The 20783-nt window shown below is 44.9% G+C and overlaps 1 protein-coding gene across 7 annotated transcripts in view; it reads right to left on the bottom strand.

Moving 5' to 3' along the window:
• Nucleotides 1-20783, bottom strand: part of KCNT1 (potassium sodium-activated channel subfamily T member 1) — a 587173-nt gene that overhangs the window by 19561 nt on the left and 546829 nt on the right. For all 7 annotated transcript variants that reach the window (XR_012236041.1, XM_073599682.1, XM_073599683.1 and 4 more), the window contains 7 exons: nt 17751-17885; nt 17068-17179; nt 15840-15941; nt 12560-12643; nt 10874-11002; nt 9096-9116; nt 880-1180 (listed from right to left, as the gene is read on the bottom strand). Coding sequence is in view for 6 of the 7 variants with exons in the window: in XM_073599682.1 (XP_073455783.1) it covers nt 880-1180; nt 9096-9116; nt 10874-11002; nt 12560-12643; nt 15840-15941; nt 17068-17179; nt 17751-17885 (884 nt within the window). In the remaining variant the exon portion in view is untranslated. The remainder of the gene's footprint in view (nt 1-879; nt 1181-9095; nt 9117-10873; nt 11003-12559; nt 12644-15839; nt 15942-17067; nt 17180-17750; nt 17886-20783) is intronic.

The raw sequence follows: 20783 nt of genomic DNA, 5'->3' as shown, positions 1-20783 counted from the left end.
CCCTGCTGTAAACCATGAGTGCAGCATGTGTGAACGAAGCCTTAAAGTTGATTTCTTTTGTATGCAGGGAATATTTGGTAGGTCAAACCCATCTCTTTAAAACGTGTACATATGAGACACCAGAACACACCAACATAGACAAATACAAACAATGAAATCTCTGCTACATCTCATTTCATGTTGCCATGCTGGGGATGACAGAGGGTGCAATCAGTCCCATTGCCCAATGGCTAACTATTTCTTACCTAAACACCAAAGGGCAAATAAAATAAGGCAGCAACCAATGGCAGTAGAAACATTTTGAGTGGAGAAGTTGAGAATATTTTGTTAATTAGCAGATCTCAATATCCTTTGCCAGTGGTGGCAACTACTGTGTAAGACGCATGAGGGCAGCCATTTTGTCAGAGACCATTCCTTGCATAAATTCTAAAGGCACACTCCAGCCAAATATAAAAATGACAGAGTTTATCTGACAAATCCCAGCATTCATTTTGTTAGCCTAGCTATCCAGCTTGCTAAATTCCTTTAGTTGCTGGTATCCTTCACATTTCGTAAACCTTTATTCTGAGAAGTTGCACAGCATGTGTGACAAAGGCGGCAGTCCTGCCTAGAATCTCTGAAAAAAGTTTGCTGAATCTGACTGAAATGGATTAAGTACAAATCAAATTAATGGTGTATTGAGTGGACTGATTTTCACACAGCTGCAGGGATTCCTAGATGGCATTAGTAGTAATGAATGGTCCCTCACACTTGTCACAGAAACATAACATATAACATATGACAAATGGCTAAACAGATTTTGTAACACGTGAATGATATACTCAGAACGGAGGTCCACAATGGCAACAAAAACCGAACAAGAGCACAGCAAGGACTTACCATACCCCGTCGTTGGGAGGCCCAGGTGCTTCATACGGTTTTTCACCAGCTCAGAGAGTTCCTGACGCTCCGATCTCCGGTACAAGTTTAGTCGCTGTTGGCTTATCCACTCTGCTGTCTTAGTTGTCTGCTTGTTCCCTTTCCTGCTTAGCCTCCGTGCCCACTGCATGCTCTTCCTGCGTAGCAGTGGGTGCTCGGATTGGTCGCTAGACGTGGAGTTCCTGTGGCTGGGCTTACCCGTCCAGTGCTCCTTTGTGTCTTTCGTGTCTTCACATTCTTCCACATTGATTGAGATTTGAGACTAAAAATTGAAGCAGAAGTTAGAGGATGATGCTGTACTGGATGCTAATGTGGATTGTGCTATAGACAATGAAATTTCAATACATAAATTCCCCATAGCTCTCTTGCTCAACCATAGGTTTATTGTGTAAAACCTACGCACAGGTAAACAGACATCAACAGAGGAACCTTGATGCATTTGGCACAAAATGCCTATTCGTAAGGTCCTTCTGAATAAAGGAAACACATCAAGGTTCATCTGATAATGTCTGCGATAACAATCAGTCTCATCCTCCTTTGTTCTACCAGTCAGAGAACTAAGAAGATGATTTGCTACTATAAACTTTTTTATTTAGCCCTGAAAACAGAAAATTTATTATCAAATACTTACCGTAATTTTCCTTTTTCTGATGGACTCCATGGCAGTCTACGTGTGGGTTAACCCCGCCTCCTCTCCAATGCTATAGGACCCCATTCCCATAAATTTGAGCTCACAGCCAGAGACTGCGTGCCATAACTAGCCAACTCTTGACCAATGGGTGGGAACTCCGTCTGCCATGGAGTCCATCAGGAAAGAAAAATTATGTAAGTATTTGATAATAAATTTTCAGTTTTCCTGACAGATTCCATGGCAGTCTACATGTGGGAAATAACTAGCCAAACCACACGGGTGGTTATGCTGATCAAAAAGAAATTTCATTTGCCCCTTCAACCAACAGGATTCTTAAACCAAAGTTCACAGAAGATAGAGAAGCAGTTTCTATGCAATAATGTGACATAAAGGTATTAATGGAGGCCCATGGGGCCGCTTTGCAGATGACATCTGGAGCCACATGCCGGGCTGCTGCTCATGAAGCCACCATCACGCCTCTGGAGGAGCCAAGCCCTTAGCCCTACAAGCCTGCTGGATGGATTTGACGATCCAGGCTGCGATCGTTCTGGTTGAAGCTTGCGTTCCTTTGTTATTCCCAGAGTGCAAGATAAACAGATAGTCAAAACATCTAAAAGAGGAAGTAACTTGCAGGCATTCCTTCAGTATTTCCCCTACATCCAGAGGGTGAGTTTCAGTGGACCCTGGGGCCCTAAATGTAGGTAGGACAATTTCTTGGTTCTCATGGAACACTAAAGTAACTTTTGGGTTTGAGCTGAGCATAGGGATGAGGACCACCCGGTCCGGGAAGAAAGTCAGGAATGGTTCTTCATGACCCAAGGACCCGATCTCAGAAACCCTTCTGGCCAAAGTGATGGCTACTAGGAAGGTGACTTTTGCAGAGGTCTTTGATAGAAAGCAGAGTGGATCCTGTGGTACTGAGTCCAGATCTACCCGTAGAGGATGAGAATTCATCAAACTTGGCCCATATTCTCCTGTAAACCTTATTTGTGCTTGCCTTTCTCGAGCTTATGAGGGTGGAAATCACTCTTGACGCGCAACCAAGAGTTTCCAGCCTCTCCCTCTCAAGAACCAGACCATCAGTCTCAGTAATGCCGGGCAAGGGTGCAGGACTGCCCCCTGAGAAAGAAGGTCCCGTCTGAGAGGAAGAGGAACCGGGTCCCAGAAGCTGAGCTGGGTCAGGAGGGGAAACCATGGCCTGTTCGGCCAGTAAGGCTCTATAACCACCACCTTGACTGCTTCTGCTTTGAGTCTCCACAAAAATCTAAGGATGATTGGGAACGGGGGGAAAGGTATATGCCCTATTGAAGCTCCACCGATCTGTCAGGGCATCTATTCTGAAGGCCTGGCTGTATAATACTTCCTGATCTTGAAGTTGCAAGGGGATGCAAATAGGTCTACTTCGGGATCGACTCCCAAGGACATGATCCACTCGAACGTCTTCACATGAAGGGACCACTCATTGTCCAACTGTATGTAAGGCAGGAAGTCCGCTTGGATGTTCTGGACTCCGGGGACGAAGACTGCTGAGATATTGGCCAGCTTTTTCTGGGCCCAGGACATGATGGGCTCGACTTCTTGGAGCAAGGCGGAGCTCCGGGTGCCCCCTTGCCTCTTCACATAGGAGACCGCTGTGGTGTTGTCCATTCTCAATAAAACTGATTTCCCTTTCAAGAGATGAGTGAAGGTTTGAAGGACACACCAGGCTGCTCGTAGTTCCAGGACGCTTGAGCCCAGGTTGTGAAGATGGGAATCCCACCTGCCTTGTACAAGTTCTGACCTGCAGAGGGCTCCCTATCCAGCATCACTGGCATCAGTCGTGACCGTGACCCATTAGACGGGGGCAATAGAGTGGCATTTGAGCAGATTTCTGCGCTCAAGCCACCAGAAGAGGCTGTTCCTCATCACTGGTGTTATGTGAATGGATTGATTGCTGTCCCCTGAGTTCCATTGCTGGAGAAACCCTGTCTGGAAAGGGCGTAACCTCCACAGAGACCATTTGACTATGGGGGTCGTAGAGACCATTGTGCCGATAATTTTTAGGCACTGTGAGGCCCTCAAGCGTGAGGAGCTCAAATCCCATGATATGCTCTCTCGAATGACTGGGATCTTCTCCACTGGGAGAGAGATGGTACTGTCCACCGTGTCGAAATGGGCCCCTAAGTATATCAGGCGCTGAACTGGTTCCAGATGGCATTTCTTCAGGTTTAGGAGCCAAACGAATTTGAGCAGTTTGGTGATAACCTGCTCCTTGTGGATCGGCAGCTGCTCCTTGTCTTGGGATAGTAGCAGGAGGTCGTTGAGATAGTGGTACAACCGTATCTCTTTTGTTCTGATGAGGGCCACCACGGCCAGAAGAACTTTCGAAAAGACTCGGGGTGAGGTTGTCAGCCCGAAAGGGAGGCAGGTGAACTGTAGATGTTCTTGCCCGACCCTGAGCCGGAGGTATTTGCGGAATTCTACTGCCACAGGCACGTGGAAATTGGCATCTTTTAATTCGATTCCGATTAGTCAATCGCCTGGCTGCACAGCTTACTGGATGGAAGAAAGAGTCTCCATTTTGAATCTTTCTTATTTTATAAACTTGTTTAGGTAAGTTAGGTCTATTACAGGGCACCATGAACCATTTTTCTTTTGCACTAAGAAGAGAGGGGAGTATACTCTCCCTGGAACTCTTCGCCTTTTGGGACAGGCACTACGGCTCCCTGTGCTATCAGCGAATCCACGTAGGATAGTAACAGCTATTTCTTTTCTTCTGACCATGGTAGCAGGGTAAAAATAAATCTGGGGGGAGGAGTACTGGTGAAGGACCATGTGTGGCCTGTAGAGACCGTCTTGGTGGTCCAGTAGTCAGAGATTGAGGCCACGCAGACGTACCGGAAGAAAAGCAGACGCGCCCCCACCTGACCCGCCTGGGCAGGCCCAATCTCAGAATGACTTAGCCGGCTCATGTCCGCTGGACTCCTGGCTTTTAGCGGGTTTTTGGAAGGATGTCTGGCCTCTATTCCAATTCCCTCTGAAATCCAGGCCTGTAAGAGTGTGTTTCTCTTGAACGTTTCGTACTGCGTCTTCTCCGCTGGGGCCTCTTCTGGCCGAGCAGATGCCTATCCTGGGGCAAGAAGCCCGACTTCCCACCCGTGGCCCAGGCTATGGCGCTATCCAGCCTGTTGCCAAACAAAGGCCTTTCAAAGGGGATCCTGCACCAGGCCTGCTTAGATGCTGGATCAGCGAGCCAAGGGCGCAATCATAGGGCACGCTTAGCCGTGACTGAGGATAGCATAGCCTGGGCCAACAGGCGGATCAGGCCAATAGAAGCTTCTCCCAGGAAGGCTGCTGCCAACTTCAATTCCAGGACTGCCGAGCCCCGCGCCAGTTCTTCTGAAAGCCCTTGAGCGTGGAGTCAACATCTTCTATCCAGGCTTCCATCGCCTTAGATATGGCCGCGAGGGCTAAAGCGGGTTTGCAAGCCGTACCTGCTAACCCGTATATCCTCTTGAGGTCTTGATCTATTCTCCCCTCAAGCCCGTCCTTAAAGGACACAGCGTCCTCTAAAGAGAGAGTGACATGTTTGGCTAATTGCATTAATGCTGCGTCTACTAGGGGAGCGTTTTCCAGATACTTCACTTTTGCCTTGAAGGTGTATAATCTGGAAGTCTTGCCTGACAAAGAGGTTTCTCGTCTACTCTGCTCCATTCTTCGTCAATGATATCCTTTAACTCTGAAAGGAGAGGAAAATTGGAGCGCTCCTTCCCCAGGTGCTTAAAGAATTTCTTCGGCTTAGCTGGGGGAGTAGAAGAATCTTCCCACTTAAGGGCCTCTTTGACCGACTTAATGAAACCGGGGCGAAGTCAAAGCCTCCGACAATCTCGTCTCCCTCTATCTCACAGTCTGAAGACACGGGAGATGCATCATAAGGCTGGGATGGGCCCGGATCCTCATGGGCCTCATCAGCCAGGGAGCCTGATTGGTGGACTGGCTCCGTGTGCAGGTTGTACCCCACTCCTTAAAGGGATTGCTGCACCACACGCTTAACTAGTGACTCCATCTGTCGGCTTTCAGCCTCTTTTTACCCGACCCCCTGTGCATAACATGTCACATAAGGATTTGTCCTCCGGGACTCGAGTCCCACATCCCCAGCAGGCTCTGCAATCAGAGCTGCTGTCATGGTGGTGGGTGTGGTGTCTGGAGGAGAAATGGGAACATCTCCTCTGTTGATGGGTCCTAGACGGAGAGTCACGTCTGGACCTGGATGAGGAAGGTTGATGTTGCGGCCTGGCAAGGTCCCTGTCGTCTCGAACGGTAAACTGGTGGTCCAATCTGGACGGGCTGAAAGGAGAAGGGAAAAAATCATGACATTAGGGGATATGTCCATCCAACCGTGGACCTGCCCCCCCCCCACACCCCACGTACCTAGAGAGTGAGGCCTGGCCGCACGGAAGCGGTGACCTGTCTATGGCACCCTGGTGGACGAAGATACACCCACACGTCCTAGGAGAAAGAAGTACAAGTGGCAGCACAGAGAGAGAGAGCTTCCCCTTTAAGAACGATCCAACCCCCCCCCCTCCTGCCCACTCCTGCACCATGGCCCTGGGCTGGACCTTAGCTTAACCTAAGAGCTTGGTGCCTGGAGGAGCTGTCGCAAACTGCTCACAGGAATCCCCAATGTGACAGGGGCTCACAGGGATTTTAAAATCCTGCTGTAGTGACGTCACCACCATGTCCCGTTTGCACCTGCGCCGTGGCGACCCAACGTAGAGCGCCTGTGCAGCCCCCGGGGTCCCTGGCTGCACCGCGCATGTGCCAAACCAAACCTCGGGTTCGTCCAAGAAACGCGCATGTGCACATGTGCAGAAGCACGCCAGAGCAGTGACCCGGAAGAGGGAGCCGCATCCTGGAACGCAGAAGCGTTCCAGGCACCATAGAGAGACCAGGGAGCAAAAATAGAGCAAGGGACGGCATGAGGGGGAAGACAAGGACATATATACACAAACTGCTGCCATGGAGGAAAGCTTCAGACCTTGCCAGCCAATCCTTCACTCCTGGGCATACATAGGCCAACCCCACCAGTGGACACAGAGGCCTGGAGCCACGCACCCGCCCATGGCTGGGCCCTGGGCTATCTTGACACCGCTAGGAACATATGCCCGGCACCAAACTCGATTGATGGGACAGCTGTAAATATAAGTGCATTGCTTATAGGTCCAATAAGAAGGACAAAAAAAGAACGCAGTCTCTGGCTGTGAGCTCAAATTTATGGGAATGGGGTCCTATAGCATTGGAGAGGAGGGGGGGTTAACCCACACGTAAACTGCCATGGAGTCTGTCAGTAAACCTAAAATTATTGGAAGTAGTTACATTGTTTTCTGGGTTGAAAAAAAAAAAACTCCAGCTGTTTTGGGCCAAAGACAAAACAAATATCACAGCAAATTGAATTCCCTTAGAGCTGGACTCAAGGCAGACAAATACACAGATTTTACTAGTGAAAGGTTTCACATTTATGCAGCATAACTAGTTGGCTCCTTGTGCTGCTTCTCCTGTTCCCACTCTGAACTCTGCTGTACAGGGACTGCAAGAGGCTTATACCAAGTCGAATTCAGGTACTTACACTGCTTGCGTGTAAAAAACACCTTAAATGCTTCATTAATGAATTCAGAACTGCATTAATTTGTGTCATTTATATACAGTAGCATAATGGAGGTTCTTTGCAAGTTTGGGGCTGCATTTCTGCAAATCGAGTGGGAGATTCAGTCAGGATCAATGGTGTCCTTAATGCTGAGAAACACAGGCAGATAATTATCCATTATGCCCTTCCATCAGAGAGGTGTGTAATTGGCCCCAATTTTATTCTGCAGCAGAACAACAACCCCAAACATACAGCCAGTCATTAGGAACTATCTTCAGTGTAAAAAAGAACAAGGAGTCCTGAAAGTGATGGTTTTGCCCCCACAGAGCCCTGATCTCAGAATCATTGAGTCTGTCTATGAATACATGAAGAAATAGAAAGATTTCAGGCAGCCTACATCCTCAGAAGATCTGTGGTTAGTTCCCCAAGATGTTTGGAACAACCTAACTGCTGATTGCCTTAAAAAACTGGGTGCAAGTGTACTTAGAAGAATTGATGTTGTTTTGGAGGCAAAGGGTCACACCAAATATTGATTTGATTTTCATTTATCTTCTGCTCATTTACTTCTATTTTGTTATTTGGTAAAAATAAATTATCAACACTTCTATTTCTGAAAGCATTCTTAAGGCTGGTACACACGGGACAAATATCATCCGGTTCAACAGGAACCAACCGACATTCAGCCAGTGTGTACAGCAACCTGTCAGGTTTCTGTCGAACACGCTGCAAAACCGGCTTGCAGCCAATGGAACACAATACCACAGTGGGCAGATTGCTGTACTAACATCACATGGTAAGTACAGTGAGCGCCTCAGTTTTTTATAATCACTTACAGTGTGTACCAGGCATTCATTTACAGCATTTTTTAACACCTGCCTAAAACATTTGCACAGTACTGTATGTCTGGAGCTCAGCTTTAGTGGACACAATTTAAGTTAGGAACATGAAAGCTGCCATTGCTGCCTTTCTTGTTAATGCTAAAACTGGTCTTTTATCGTATTGAATATTTTAGGTCTTATCACATACCTCCCAACTTTCTGAGATGGGAATGAGGGACACCTATTAGCAAAAGTATGTAAGAATCGAACACATCCTCTGCCATGCCCCCCCCCCCCCCTAAAGGAGAACCCACATGTGCTTTTTTAACCACTACTATTCCTTTATTTTGGCTTTTGGAATTTACAAATGCAGCAGTTTAGAAATTGGATGAAAGGTTTAGCACTGGGAAACTCTTTTTTATAGATAAGTAATGTATTTTATATACAACTATAAAGATCAGACCAAATTGAGGGACAAATGAGGAGGAAAGAGGGACTTTGTTCCAAATTAGGGACAGTCCAAGGAAATCAGTGACAGTTGGAAGCTGTGTCTTATTATGTGTAAATAACACCAGGATAAAGAATGAGGGGGAATAAGGGTCACTAAGACAAAAAGACACAGCAACAATAAAACCCTAAACTTTGGCCAAGTTATACCTATTTGATAAGGCACCTTTAATCAAGAAACTTTTCATTTAGCCCTGTTTCGATTAGAGGTTTGCCTCGCTCATGTTCAATGCAGGAATAAATATGTGACAGAGCTTCTATCATTTTTTACTATCTCTGTCCACACTAGAGAGATTTCCAATATTCTCCTGTCCCTTTGATATCCAGTCACCAGGACAGGAAGTGAAGGGAAATCTCTCCAATGGTGACTCTGAGCAATGAAATGTTGACAGAGGTTCCCCAGGCCTGTCATCTTTGCTTCAATATTTAGCGAGTCTCTGACTTAGAACAACTATCCAAAAAAGCAGATCCCATACATCCATATGAAAAGTTCAGTTTAAATGTTTCTTGAAGCTACTTTAGCTTGAAAGCACCCTAGTAATACATGTACAGAGGCTGCGGCAGTTTTGTTTTTAATCTATAGAACAGGAGCGCTTACCTGTGTTCTGATATCATGTGGCTGTTTAAAGAAGAAAAAACATATTGTTAATGTTCTGCATTTCATAAAGAAGCTTAAAGTGTTACTAAACCCACAACAGTAAAATCAGCCTGTATATACAGTAAAGCATGCTTGTTATACTCACTGTGGAACCTAAGGGGTTAAGCCTCTGCATTGTGTAAAAATGCTGCTTGATCTTGTATGCACAGATCCTTCCCTCCCTGCACTGCCCCCCTGGACAAGTCAGGATAAGACAGAGCCTTTGGAGTCAGGCTGCACATGCTCAGTTTGGTATGTATTGCTAGAGTTTTTTTTTTCTTGGGAGCATGCATTTTATCAGCACAGGGCCAATCAGCACTGTCCAGACGTGTCCAGACAGAGGGTCAGGAGCCCTGCACCCGCATAGGACAGCTCAGTGCAATATGAAAACTCCTCCTACAAGCTTCACCAGGAACTGATAGAAATCAGAAGACTGCTATATACTGCTGATGAGAAAAGGTATTTAGCAGTTTATATTTACTAAAATAATTGCATTTCCATGTTCTGTGTACTGTGGGAGACCAGATATTGTGAATGCAGGGTCCTGGGTTTAGTAACACTTTAAAAGTAACTTAAAGTAAATAGTTATTATAAAAAGACACATCTAATTAGTTTGCTTCTGGAACCAGGTGCATGAACCCCAAGGGGTTGATTTACTAAAACCGGAGAGTGTAAAATTTGGTGCAGCTCTGTGTGGAAACCAATCAGCTTCAAGGTTGTTTTCAAAGCTTGATTAAACAAGCTCAAGTTAGAAGCCGATTGGCTACCATGCACAGCTGTCTCAATTATCAGCTACTGCTAGTATACAACAAAATCAACTGGACAACGAGAAAGGAAGAAGCAGCAGTCATGGTTTATGAGGGTTAAGCTGCATCTGTTTCCAGAGAAAGGTTAGAAACAAAATAGCTGAAGTAGGGCTGGGGAAAAAATCGATTTATTTCACTGTGCCGGTCCTGAGGAGCTGCGGGCAGGAGTTTTTAGGCGAGGCCGTGGCTTTGGCCTAGTCTGCGTCTTCGGCCTAGTCCTAGACCGGCGCTGACACTGCGCAGGTCCTGAGGAGCTGCAGGCAGGAGTTTTTAGGTGAGGCCGCGGCTTTAGTCTAGTCTGCGAGGCCAGACGCTGCAGACTAGGCTGAAGCCGCGGCTTCACCTAAAAACTCCTGCCCGCAGCTCCTCAGGACCAGCGCGGTGTCCCAAAAAAAAAAAAAACCTCAATTTGAATCGTGAATCGAGTTTTTTTTAAGAAAATCGCAGATTTTTTTTTTTTATAAAATCACCCAGCTCTAGGCTGAAGTTGCAAGAGAAAGCAATATGCAGTCATTCGTATAAATATTACAGCATTGATGATTTTTGATGATTTAGCAGTAACAGCAATGTGTAATTTTTTTTTTTTTTTTTGGTACAAAACGGAAGAACTGTAGAGGAGATGATTATACAGATGGAACATCTAATTTTTCAGTTGATCAGAAATCATCCACATGAGAACCTTGGCAGAAGCCTTGAGCCTGGTGGTTATCCAGGGGTCCCAGGTACAACCTACTCTCTTCTTTCAGTAACCCAGAGGGATAGCTTAGTCCCCTTCCCACACCCCATCACTTCAAATAAGAAGGCATACACTGGTGTCTAATGGGCCCCATTCTCTTTGAACACGTCTGAACTCAACCATTCACTCGGGGATTGGCAATAATACTCCTCAGTTTTCTCCTCAGTACAAAACAGATTTGGTTGCATCTTCTATACCTCAGATGTGGAAAACATGTGTGACTGAGTCCTATAAATGCCAATTGGGATTTCCGCGCTGGATGAGCAAAGTTTCTGAAACAACCGACCATACGTTCTGATCCACAGATCTTCCTCCGTGATTTTCATCTACATTGACATAAAAAATTTATTAAGTCTGTTCCATCCACAGAGGGGCAAGCAATAAAGAATCTGTACCGGCAAATGACGCTGACAGCTCACAAATCTTAAGGGCCCTTTCACACGGATGTGTACGGGCTCCGCTTTGCTCAGCAGGGATCGCTCTATCGATCCCCGCTGAGCAGGCAGATGACAGGTCCGTCTCTGCACACTGTGCAGGGACGGACCTGTCAGAGCGCCGCTCTCCTGTATGGGGGATCGGATGAAGACGGCCCATAGAGTCCGTTTTCATCCGATCCGCCAGACAGATGGAAAAGTAGGGTTTCCATCTGTCACACTTTAGCGAATCGGAGCGGGTCGGATGTCATCGGATATGTCACCGCTGAAATCCGTCGCTCCATAGACCTGTATGGAGCGTCCGTTCAGGTCCACCTAAAAAACTGACAGGCCGACCCGAATGGTCCACCAGTGTGAAAGAGGCCTTATTCTAAACTCTTGTCCTACCCAGTAGCTGCCACATCTGTCAGATAATAGTGGTGCCCTTTAACCAGGGCCGCTGATAAGGCAGTACAACTGGTCCCATTGTACTGGCCCGGGCCTCATCAGCTAAACAGGGGGGCCCAGGGCAGCTTTATTGTTAATTTCCGCCTAAATGAATAAATGGATTTTATTAGACCACACCCCCACTCCTACTTGCTTACCAGGGCTTGAAAGAGAAGTATGGGTTTCTTTTTTTTTCCCTATTCATACTTACATCGGTGGATGCAGCATGGGTCCGATGCTGCATCTGTCCCCCCGGCACCTCTACACTGAAAACCGAGCGATCGGTGGTTTTCAAAGCTCCGTGAGCAGAGAGCAGAAGACTGTCAGTTACAGCTCTCTGCTCTTCTCCCTCCTCACTCATTGGAGCGTTGAGCTGTGGAGGGGTGGGGAGCGGCCGAATCAGGCTATCAGCGGCTCGCTGGGAGGCTGAGACGGGTGTTAGTCCAGGCACCTGGCGCATCTAGACTTTATTGTTGCTATGACACGGTGCCTGGACTGATATCTGTGACGTCAGCAGAGAGGGGACTTCAGCTCCCTCTCTGCTGAAAATGGGTCACAGGAGTGCAAAACGAATTGCACTCCTGTGATCCATAGGAGAAGCCCAGCCAAATGAGCTTTGACTATACTTCTTCTTTAAATGACATTTCCCTGGGCCCCATCATGTCAACAGAGGGGCCCAAGAGGTGGGAGCAGAGGTGGGACTTTTGTTTTTTCATTTTTGGGGTGTGGGCGGATAAAGCTAGTACCGCTGTTCTGCTGCATCTCGAGGGAATGGTGAAGGCGGGGTTGGGGGGGGGCCCCAACAAGAAGGCTGTACGGGGGCCCCATGATTTCAAACAGCAGCCCTGCCTTTAACCTCCGACGGCCCACAATGGGAGAAGGAGCTGTGTGCCGGTGGGCCTTGGTATCTCAGTCACTTGTTTCACCTTCATGTTGGGTTGTCCTACCCCAGCAAAACCCCACCCCACCCCACATACACACACACACAGACACCAGGAAGGATCTCTATATTACATTACTCACTGCACACAAATAGCCTGAGCCTGGCGTGGTGTCCAACCCAAGGAGCAGTCTGGTGATGGTGATCATATAATCCTTTACAAAAGACTAAAAGATGATAAAATGATTGAAATAAATATGTGTGTGTGAACATAACTACAAATAATATCTGTGAAAACACAGGCACATATACAAATCAAAATTTAAGTACATTGGTCATAGGCAGATGTGCAGGCTGCAAATACTTTGTGCCTGGTATTGTCTTGAATACAAGCTTGCAGCAAGAGACATTTGGAATTCCTTATTGGCATTTTTTTTTACATTGTTCAGTTCCTGATGGGACAAAAGTACGTGTAATTATCTATCCCATCTTCCTAGATGCCCTGTAACACAAGATGGGATGTTCTTTCTCACATTGCAGTTAGCGCTACAGGGCACCTAGAAAGATGGGTCAAAGTACTACATGTACTCTGTCATTTTAGGAACTGATTAATGTAAAAGTGATAATCCTTTTAAGTTTTTTGCCATGCAAGCTTTTGGGAGCTTATGTCTCTTTTTCAGACTCAATTACATATGCAAGGCCCTGAAAGCTTGCAACTTTAATAACATAAGTTAGCCAATAAAAAGGTATCCCTTCAACTAAAACTTTCTGCACTGATCAATGGCTAACATGATACAAGACTAAGCCCTCGTTCACACTGGTGTGACTTGTGATGCGATTTGACAGTTCAAAATCACATTCGTGACTTGCACCTTATTTGTGCCTATGGAACTGTTCAAATCAATGTGACTTCGACTTGCACCAATTTGAAAAAAAAGGTTCCTGCGCTATTTTTGTTACATAAAATCGCACAGATGTTAGCAAGCCGCACATGAAATCGCACTGAGCGGCGGGCTTTGAAATCGTGCTGAAGTAGCTTGATTTCAAAGCCGCATTTAGTGTGAACCAGGGCTAAAGGTGGCCATACACCATACAGTCTCCTTTAGATTTACCAAAACTATATAATAGAAGTACATACCTATCTATCCAATGAGGGAGAAGAAAAAACAACATCTAAGGCTGGCCATACATTATACAATTTTCTTGTATAATTTTCCTTTAGATTTACCAAAACCATATAATATGAGGTCAAACCTAAACACTTTCAATTTGTATGCAGTCAGGCAGGCCCTTGCACTACATAGTTGAAAGTAAAATCTAAAGAAAATTGAATTCGAAAATTGTATAATGTATGGCTAGCCTAAGGCCGGCCAAACACGGAGAGAGCTGCTTTCCTGAAACCCGAAAGAAATTCGCTAGATTCCCACATCAAGGAAGACAGTGTTGATGCGGGAATCCCTTCTGCTGAGCCATTGTCCTCTCCCGGTGGAGGAAGCCGTCCCCCCTGGGAGAAGACAGTGATTATTGCTAGCAGCTATAGCAGCCACTAGCGATAATCGCAGGTAAAATCCAGCAGGCTGGTTGTACCCAAGTTGATCAACTTGGTACATTCAGCCTGCCCATACACGGTTCAAACCATGTATGGCCTGCCTAAGTGTAGACTGAAGTGAAGCATTTAACTTAGTAGGCAACTCACATAAGTAATATTTAAAAGCACTCATCCATGGCATAGCACTGCCCTGTGTCACCAGGTCCCCTGGGTACCGCTAGATAGAAGCGCCGTGGGCCCACTGAGCCGGCTGCACTGGAGACACCCTCCCTTAGGCTTCATGTACACTTGGTCGTAATTTACCGTGGCTGCAGGAAAACGCAAAACATGATTTTTCTGCATTCAGAAGAGGGAGGTTGAAACTCTGCTAAAAGCCTATGTGTACATGGAAACACAGGCTTTTTATGGAGTTGAGTTTAGGAGCTTTGGCAAGAAAAGGCCAAAAGCTCCTAAACTCAAGTTTAGGAGCTGCTAGTGTACATGAAGCCTAAGGCCAGTGGCGACCCATCCATACAGGGCGCAGGGGTGCTGCCCCCCCAATCCATGCGTCTGGCTCGTAATCTACATGCAGGGTGCCATGTGCATGGATTTCACTGAGGTTTTATTGTTTTTTTTTTTTTGAAGCACATGATTAGAGCTGGAGGCTCTAATTGGCTTTAAAAAAAAAAAGGTGGCCTCTAGGTGCAGAGCACTGCGTCCTGAGTCCTCCCAGTTATGTGACAATAGCAAATGAATATTTGCTATTCTCTTCCCGATTCTCCTCCTGGCCAATCAGGAAGCCATTGGCCGAGAGGAGAAGCGATTGTATTGACTGCCGAGGAGGAGAAGGCGCAGGGGAAGCCGCTGTGAACGCAAGGTGGAGGAGACGCAGGGTGAAGCCGCCGAGGAAGAAGTGCCGCCCGCAAACTAAATGGGGTATGTGCGGGGCTGGTGGGCTGACGATGGAGCGACGGGAGCGGGGAGGTTGTTGGTGGTTTGAGTGATTCACTTCAGTACTACACTTAGATGGTGCTATTTCTTCTCCCTCTTTGTTCATAATCTTAATCTTTTTCTAACTTTTTAATATTTCCCTAAAGACCTTTTGTTCCTTTGTGTGCCATTCTCCCTAACCTATCTATCTCATCACGTTGTATCCAATCAGGCAGACCCTTGCATTACATAGTTGATGGTAGCTCTAAAGCAGATTGTGCTGGGATCTATGTGGACACTGCCACTGACAATTGCCTTGTGGAAATGCTATCTGTCTGGCTATCATGTCAAGCTAATGGCTTTAACACATTGTGAGTCACTGATCTGTTAGAAGTATGTGGCCAGTAAGTAAAGAAAACCTGCTATGCAGTCTGGTCTCTAAGGCCCCATTCACACCTCAGTGCAGCGTTTTCAGGCAGAAAGTCGTGTGTTTTTACTGTGATTTTGCCGCGATTTTGTACAGGTCAAAAGGTCCCCAATGTAAAAAGCAGAAAAACGCACAAATCTGCCTAAAAAAAAGTTCCAGAACCTGTTTGAGCTTCAGGCGTTTTGGAGTGGAGATGTGAACCATCTCCATAGAGTAATAGAATTTTTTTCCCCTCCAGCGTTTTGTAGCTTCAGGTTTCAATGTGTGTGAATGGGGTCTAAAGCACAAAATATTGCAGCCACTTGATCAGCATCTTCCTGGAAACTGGCAGCAACGGCCCTTTCCTTATTTCTCTCTGTTTTTGGAAGTCTTTTTAAGTTAGTCTAGTTGGTATGAGTTGTGCTTGTCATTATGTTTCTATGTACAGTTTCCATATATGAACGGTATGTCCTTGGAGGCAGCCATACTTGGTACTGATATATACAGACTGGTCTCTAGAGTCTGAGCACACCATATCTGACAATAAAAACACACTGACCTGATATAACAACGTATCCAGCATGCTAATACTAAACACTCGGCCAGCAGCAAACGGAAGGCGAAACATGAATGCCAGATTGGATCCATTTTCTCGTTCTTTCTGTAATGACACAAACAGAGATCTGACAAGATCTAGGGAACACAAATGTCCACAAACATTAAAGTGGAAGTCCAGGTAGGCTGCAGTTATACCATACTGTGGAATCTAAAATGTTATATCACCTAGGTTATGGTCATGAAATTGTATAACTTTGACTACCTGTTGATACAGCTGGTATGTACAATACCACATATCACCCGTAAGTGTGTTATTACATTATATTCTGTGTAAAAAAATGTCAATCTCATTAAAAATAATGCAAAAAAAAAAAAAAATGAAAATCCAAACATATTCATGTCAAAACCTGTGTAGGGAAGTGGAAATATAGATATGAATGATGTTAATATTTTACATAGTTAAGCTGGCCATAGATGGATAGAATTTCAAATTAAAATTCTCACAACAGAGAGGAGGAGTCATTATGTATATTCATTGTTTATTGCCGATTTCCTCCTTTATATTGTTTTTTCTTTTTCTTTATCATGTTTCATAACTTCATAATGTGGATGGCGATACCTTATGTTTAATGACAATATGTACTCTTAAATGTCACAAGCCAACAAATATTTATTGTCCTAAAGGCAAATGCTGGTTTTGTATACTTTCAAAAATTCTGAATAAAAACCATTGAAAAACAAAAATTCTCAGATAATTAATTTGTTGTTCAAAAGATTTAATTTGCTTTTACCATATGATTTTGGAATGAATGAACTTTGCCAAACGAAAACCACATACACTGTTAGAAATTTGTTCATTCAAATAAAATTTTTCTATCCTGATCCTTCAAAGTTTCTTGTCAGTGAGGTCGAAAACAAATGTCACTTTGACCCACTATCAATTAGAAAAATGAACAGACTTTCTTAGAACATTCTTTTCCCAAGCATGTTCGTTCGAAATTCTACCCATCTATGGCCAGCTTTAGTCAGGTTGAAAAAAAGGCAAAAAAATAAAATAAAAACTCTATAAAGCATGGTTCAAAAATAAAAGATCCTTCCTGATCCCTTGAAGGCAAGCAGATATTCCCTGGATCAATCCAGTTATATTTTGTGTTCTGAGGAATACAGAGGTATTTAAATCTGCCTTTTTTTAATTTAAAGTCAGTGATAGAAGTAGTAGACATAGTTACTTTTTCCAACTTGGAAAGCGCAAGAGAATAGCAGTCTTTTGCCCGGAATTGCATAAAGCGCATGTTTGACGGATGTGTTAGTTCAGTGGTGATGCTGAGACTGGGGAACAGCCTGAAAAAAAACAAGAAAAGCCACATGACTTTCTGTAATTTGTATGTCACCATTGCTGTGAACATTCAGTAATCCTAAAGCTGGCCACAAATGTAACACTACATATAAAGGAGATATTCTCAAAAAATATGTTGTCTGAGTATTAATTGAATGGTTTAAAGGCTAAATTCACCTTTTCCAAAAAAAGGCCTATTCAGTCAATGAGACCCAGTCCCAGTAGATAGAGACCCCCCCCCCAAAAAAACAAAAAAAACTGTGCTACTTTTCCTGTCTAATGCCACCAGTATACACAGCCCACAATGAGATCTATTTAGTACTTTAATTATCAGAAAGGGCTGACTGTGCACAAATGCTGTATGAAGAGCATCTAAATCAGGGGCCTCAAACTGGCGGCCCTCCAGGACTACAAGTCCCATCATGCCTCTGCCTGTGCGAATCATCCTTGTAACGGTCAGCCTTGCAATGCCTCATGGGACTTGTAGTTTCACAACAGCTGGAGGGCTGCCAGTTTGAGACCCCTGAATTCTAAATGATATAGTAACTGGGAAAGAGAGCATCCACCTTATCTCACCTGAACATAGTCTGCACGTTCACAATCGTCTTGGCGTCTGCCATGTAATCCTCCTCTGCACTCATGGTGCTCTCCTTGTCAACCACCACCAAATTGTCTGCGTAGATGATTCCACACTGCAGCAAATTATCCAGACTGAGAAGGACAGAAAGTTCATTACACTTGGAGTTTTGTATTATTTTTGCAATGTCTGCAGTTTTGTCATTTTTAAGCGGCTTTCACATTTTCACATCTTCCATATTTTTCTTGCTAAATGTAATTAAGTAGATTAGCCACTAGAGGGAGAAATCTGCTGCTCAGTACCATGACTCTGTTAGTCTGTTAACAGTTGTTACAATATCAGCCACAAGGAAGGAAGTGGTACAGCACAACTGCTGGGTAGCATCGCAAAGTAGGAAGTAAAAGCTGCACATGTAATCAGTAAATCTGGCTGCCTCCCTGTACATAGATAATTACAAATTATACATAAACAAAGCCTTTAAATCATTAGCATACATAAAACAATTATTTACATCTAGCAGTTTTCTTTCACATGCATGTCCAGTAAACCACGTAAAAGGCTATATATCCTTTTTAAGGAAAACCCCCTGTACACTTAGAAAGTTTTTAAACAAGAAGTTTCTAACTTCGCTAAGTTCAATAAAGATTTAATAAAGAATCACTGTTCCATTTTTTCCTACGATAGGTATGCAAATATTTAACCCCTTCTAGCTCTGGTTTCCTTTTAATAGGGTTTGTACACCCAGGGGGCAGGAAGCATTGGCCGGTCATGTGACCACTGTGATTGGCCGTTTTGTGGACTCCCGATCATTAATATGAACAGAGAGCTGACTTTGACAGCTCGCCCACTATGCTGGGAGCCTCCAGCAAGAACGCTCTTAGTACATAAAAGCTCTGAAGCCCATGGATGCATATGTGTGGTGTGTGGGCAGCAATGCCCACTCTCTTCGCCGCACCCTTCAAATACAGCAGCAAATATAGCAGCTTATTCAGTAGAAAAGAAGGAAAAGTTCCCATTGCATCATGGAAGCTGATCAGCTCAGGTATGCTAAAGAGGAAAAGTGGCCTTTGACTTCATTGTGGAAACTGCACTGAGGTTATGTAATAATGTGATGTGGAGAAGAGCGGAGCTCATGTGAGTGCAGTATATTAAAATGATTAATGATGAATTTATTAAGATAAAAAAGAATAAACTCACAGGGTAAGGGTTGAAATGGCTGAGGGGAGGGGAGGCTCGCTGTGTAGTCCTGATCCAGATAGCCAGAGGTGTGGGGTGCTGCTGTCTCGCTAGCTGCAGGGCTTTCCAAGGCTCCTAGTCAAGCTGGCAGTCGTCTCCCCATCGGCTGTGATGTCACTGGATGTGGGGCACATGGCCAGCAGGCGTACGTTCCGAGCATGCGTGCTCCTTCCTCAGGCTGTGATAGCTTCATGATGGCAGTATTTATATAAATACACTTTGCTGGCCCTGTGCCCTACATCCAGTGACGTCACAGCTGATGGGGAGATGACTGCCAGCTTGACTCGGAGCCTTGGAAAGCCCTGCAGCTAGCGAGACAGCAGAAGCACCCCACACCGCCGGCCATCTGGATCAGGACTACACAGCGAGCCTCCCCTTGTGACTAGCCATTTCAACCCTTATCCTTGGGGTAATTCTTATTTTAATTTTTTATCTTAATAAATTCATCATTAATCATTTTAATATACTGCACTCAGATGAACGCCGCTGTTCTCCACATTATATATCTACAGAGCTGCTTTCCTCTTCTACAGCTGGCTGCACCTCTAGAGCGCTATATACATCTTTAACACATCAAACTTGTTCCTAACCCATTCAAGCCTGAACTGACCTTTTCCAGGGTCCAAGCTACCCCTAACCACTGGATTTTATTATCATAAACCTTTACTTATAGTTCTATTTTCCACCCATTTGTCTCTCTCCAAGCGCCACTATATCCCCCCCCCCCCTCTTCTGTGTAATAATGTGGCCTGTTTAGGTGCAAACACCACGAACAGGCTAGTTATTTAAACAAATAATTGCAATACCGCCAGCAACCTCTTGACATTTTATGAGCTTTTCTAAAATTGTAGGTAAACCCTAACAATTAACTTCTCTTATTTACAACTTTTTGGTCTGGTAACTATACCATTGGAAGCATCTTATTATATCTGTTTGATAAGTGCATAAATTCAGAGCTGCCCTATGTGTTCTATGTGCTTCCTGTGTTATTTCAAAGAGTCTTTTGAGTTTGTATATTGGACTACTGAAGAATTTGTGTCTATGTTGTAGACACAGGAGAGTGGCAGTAGTTGAGTAGTTTAGCAAAAAAAAACTGGAAGAGCTGACACCACTCAGTCCACAAAAATGTTGTGTGTGTTGTCAGTAAGAATGAGCTCAGACATGTTTGCAACCGCACATGCAGAGCCCGCCAGAAAGTCGGCACTGCGGGGTGCTCATCACAAGCAGTGAGACATCTTCCCAATCTGCAGAGATCGGGGAATGTCTCACTGCCTGTGATTAGCGCTCCGCAGTGCCGACTTCCTGGCGGGCTCTGCATGTGCGGTTGCAAACACGCCCGAGGTCATCTTTATTTGTCAGCCCATAACAGGAAATTATCACCAGAGAACATAATTTCCTGCACATTTCACATTTCTGGCAAGTCAGCGGGTATTTTTCTGTACTTGCAGGGTCTTTAATGGGGCAAAACTTAGTATTAAAGAGATGTACTGAATATGTTTTTTTTTTTTTTTTTTTTTTTTTTATTATTTTGCCTTGCGATATGCTTTTAGGCTACTTTGACACTGACAGCGCTTGCCGTTAGCGCTAAAGCGCCGCTAGTTTTAGCGGCGCTTTTGCGGCTCTTTTTGACAGCTAGTGAAGCGGATTTTTCCACAAAAAAGGGTTAAAAACTCCAGTTTTGCGGCACTTTGAAAGCGCTACCCATTCATTCGAATAGGCAGGGCGTTTTGGGAGCTCTAAATGCAACGCTCCCAACCCACCCCATAGATGCTGCCTGCAGGACTTTTTGTAACGTC

The sequence above is a fragment of the Aquarana catesbeiana genome, linkage group LG09 (genome assembly GCF_042186555.1).
Source record: "Aquarana catesbeiana isolate 2022-GZ linkage group LG09, ASM4218655v1, whole genome shotgun sequence".
In the NCBI taxonomy this organism is placed as follows: Eukaryota; Metazoa; Chordata; class Amphibia; order Anura; family Ranidae; genus Aquarana; species Aquarana catesbeiana.
The sequence above is the reverse complement of the archived record's forward strand: the minus strand, read 5'-3'. Positions and strand labels throughout refer to the sequence as shown.